This window comes from Labrus mixtus, chromosome 23, assembly GCF_963584025.1.
Source record: "Labrus mixtus chromosome 23, fLabMix1.1, whole genome shotgun sequence".
In the NCBI taxonomy this organism is placed as follows: Eukaryota; Metazoa; Chordata; class Actinopteri; order Labriformes; family Labridae; genus Labrus; species Labrus mixtus.
In genome coordinates this window covers 20,963,693-20,966,192 of record NC_083634.1, presented here as the reverse complement: position 1 = coordinate 20,966,192, position 2,500 = coordinate 20,963,693, and the positions used below count along the sequence as shown (strand labels likewise).

The following is a 2,500-nucleotide window of genomic DNA, read 5'->3' as shown; positions in this document are numbered from 1 at the left end:
AAATCCTCAATAATCATTTTAACATTCACAACACAGCCTTTATATACCTGAGTTAAACTTTAAATATTAATCATGAAGCTGATGCTGCAGTTCCTGGAGTGTCCACTAGAGGCTGGCTGCAGAAGCACAGGAAGTCACATACACACCCATTCTAAAAAGTCTGTTTTTACAGCAGAGATTAACATGTTTACAGCTACCAGAACAACTTCCAGACTCACCAGAACTTGAACCAGCAACCCTCCGGTTCCCAAACCAAGTCCCTACTGCCGCCCCAAGAGAGATCTGACGTCCCCACATCTCAACTGTTCAGCTGTCAATCATCAGACAGCTCTGTGTTAATCATCTGTTTGTGAGACACACACATACGCACACATAATGACACACACCTGCTATTATCTAAATGATAAGACGTGTTAGTGTCTGCAGGCCGACCCTGTGTGTGTGTGTGTGTGTGTGTGTGTGTGTGTGTGTGTGTGTGTGTGTGTGTGTGTGTATGTTACAGTCTGGCATTAGAGCAGCTGACGGTGTGACAGCGTCCTGTGTTCCTATAATGCCAGGCTTTACTGTGTGTTTGTGCGTGTGTGTGAGAGTGTGTGATGTCTTTGAGACGAGTGTGTCATTTCACAGAGCGACAAACAAAACACAGTGTGTTATTAACACACACACACACACACACACATACACACACACACAGTCGGTGTGTCTTGTAGCGGCTTGATGAGCGAGTCGTCAGTCGTCTTTGTGTCTTTGTTCAGGAACACATCACCTCCTCGTCTAAAGGTAAGAGAGAGAGAGAGTCAGATATTTAAAAACCTTCCTTTCTAAGAGTTTCATCATCTTCTCTCCCTGATAAAGAAATTCAATGTTTTGAGTTTCAGAGTTTAAACATGGAGCTCTGATAGACCTGAAGGAAAAATAACTTTTATTCATCTTGGACGAGGTGCGCTTATTTGGTGAACTTTTATTACAGAGGAAATGAAATCAAAAGGTAACATTTATATTTAATTAAAATAATCTGTCCTTAACTTTCTGTCTTTACCTGGACGGAGCTCGATTCCAACGACGACGAGAAATACAAATTAATGGAATTTAAAGAAAATGAAGAAGGAATTATTTAGACGGCTCCCGCACTGTGATTTATTTTCTGAAGTTCTACCAAATCAAAACATCTTTTACCTGGAAATCATGATGAAAGAACACGTTCGTAAAAAAGTTTAAAACGTCCCCTGTGAAGTGAGGACGCAGTGTTTTATGAGGACGTTCAGTCTGAACGGTGTAGAGAAGCGTTACAGGAGTAGTTTTTACTGTTCCAACAATGAGAAGTGTAATCTGATCATAATTTGAGTGTTAGCTTCTATGTTAGCTGCAGCTAATCCTACGGGGCGCTAAGCTAGCTGTTAGCTTGTTAATTCACACCCGTGTGTTTATGTGTGTACACACACATTTAAAGAATGTGAAATTGAATATGTCTAGGAGTTTAAGTTACAAGACGGAGCTGAACTGAGATACAAATAAAAGTTGTGACTCATCTAAATGGATGTAAAAAATTGGCATCAACACCTCAAGTGTTCTTTTAAAGTTTCAGAGAACAGCTTGCATGAGCATCAGTTTCAGGTTGTCCCTCATGAGTATAGAGTTTAAGCAGTGCCCCCCCCCCCAAATGAGTGCACATTGTGTTGTTTGTTTAGTAAAACAGATCGTTTCCTAAGTTAAATGCTAATTCTGTTAGCCAGTAGAAGTCATTATCCAGTATGTGTTAGCATCAAGCTAACAAGCTAAGGTAAACATCCGGGTCCATTGGTGAGAAATTGCCCCGACCCCCCCGTGTGTTTGTTTCAGATGATGGACGAAGAATCCACCAAGCGTTACGCTAGGACAGCTGAAGGCGGTCAGAAGCAGAAAGAAGACGAGGTAAAAATGGCGTCCAGCGGAGAATCTAGAGAATCTACTGGGGCCGCTCCAACCAGCGCTCAAAACCAAAATGTTAAAAATGATCTGACAGCAACTATGAAACTATGAAATGTAAACTTTATTTTTCAAAGGTCACATATTTATAAAAGATAAATCTGAAGAATATTTTAAAATCTTAAAGGAGCAGTATGTAACTCTGCCCCCTAGTGTTTAAACTGTGTACTGCAGTCTAAATTCTAAACATCATAGAGAGCTGTCTCCCCCCCCCCCCCTCTCTAGAGTCCATGCTCACACAGGTCACCATGTGGTGGACTCTGAAGCTTCAGTGTTTATCCAGCTCTGCATCGTAAATATAATTCAACCACAATAAGCAAACGTTCATCACTAAAACATTTACATAACACAGAACTTTTATATTAAGCCACTAGTTGGCCGGCTGGCGAGCTCTGCGATTGGACAGCCTGAGCGCCGCAGTGCATTGTGGGGCAGTTTAGTTTGCATGATCAGTGTGCTCCAGATTAATAAAGTTCTGACCAATCTCATCAACATCCTGGTACTTCTTACATACATAGAAATGCTTACTATGATG

At 41.2% G+C, this 2,500-nt stretch overlaps 2 protein-coding genes across 2 annotated transcripts in view; both read left to right on the top strand.

The window, feature by feature from the left end:
• The window catches only part of LOC132958959 (atrial natriuretic peptide-converting enzyme-like), a 36,401-nt gene that overhangs the window by 14,989 nt on the left and 18,912 nt on the right, over positions 1-2,500 (top strand). The window lies entirely within an intron of this gene.
• LOC132958423 (sodium/hydrogen exchanger 9B2-like) overlaps positions 703-2,500 on the top strand; it is a 14,241-nt gene continuing 12,443 nt past the window's right edge. Inside the window, exons 1-2 of the mRNA XM_061031244.1 lie at positions 703-780; positions 1,840-1,911. Of these exons, the coding sequence (XP_060887227.1) occupies positions 718-780; positions 1,840-1,911 (135 nt within the window). The 5' untranslated portion in view covers positions 703-717. The remainder of the gene's footprint in view (positions 781-1,839; positions 1,912-2,500) is intronic.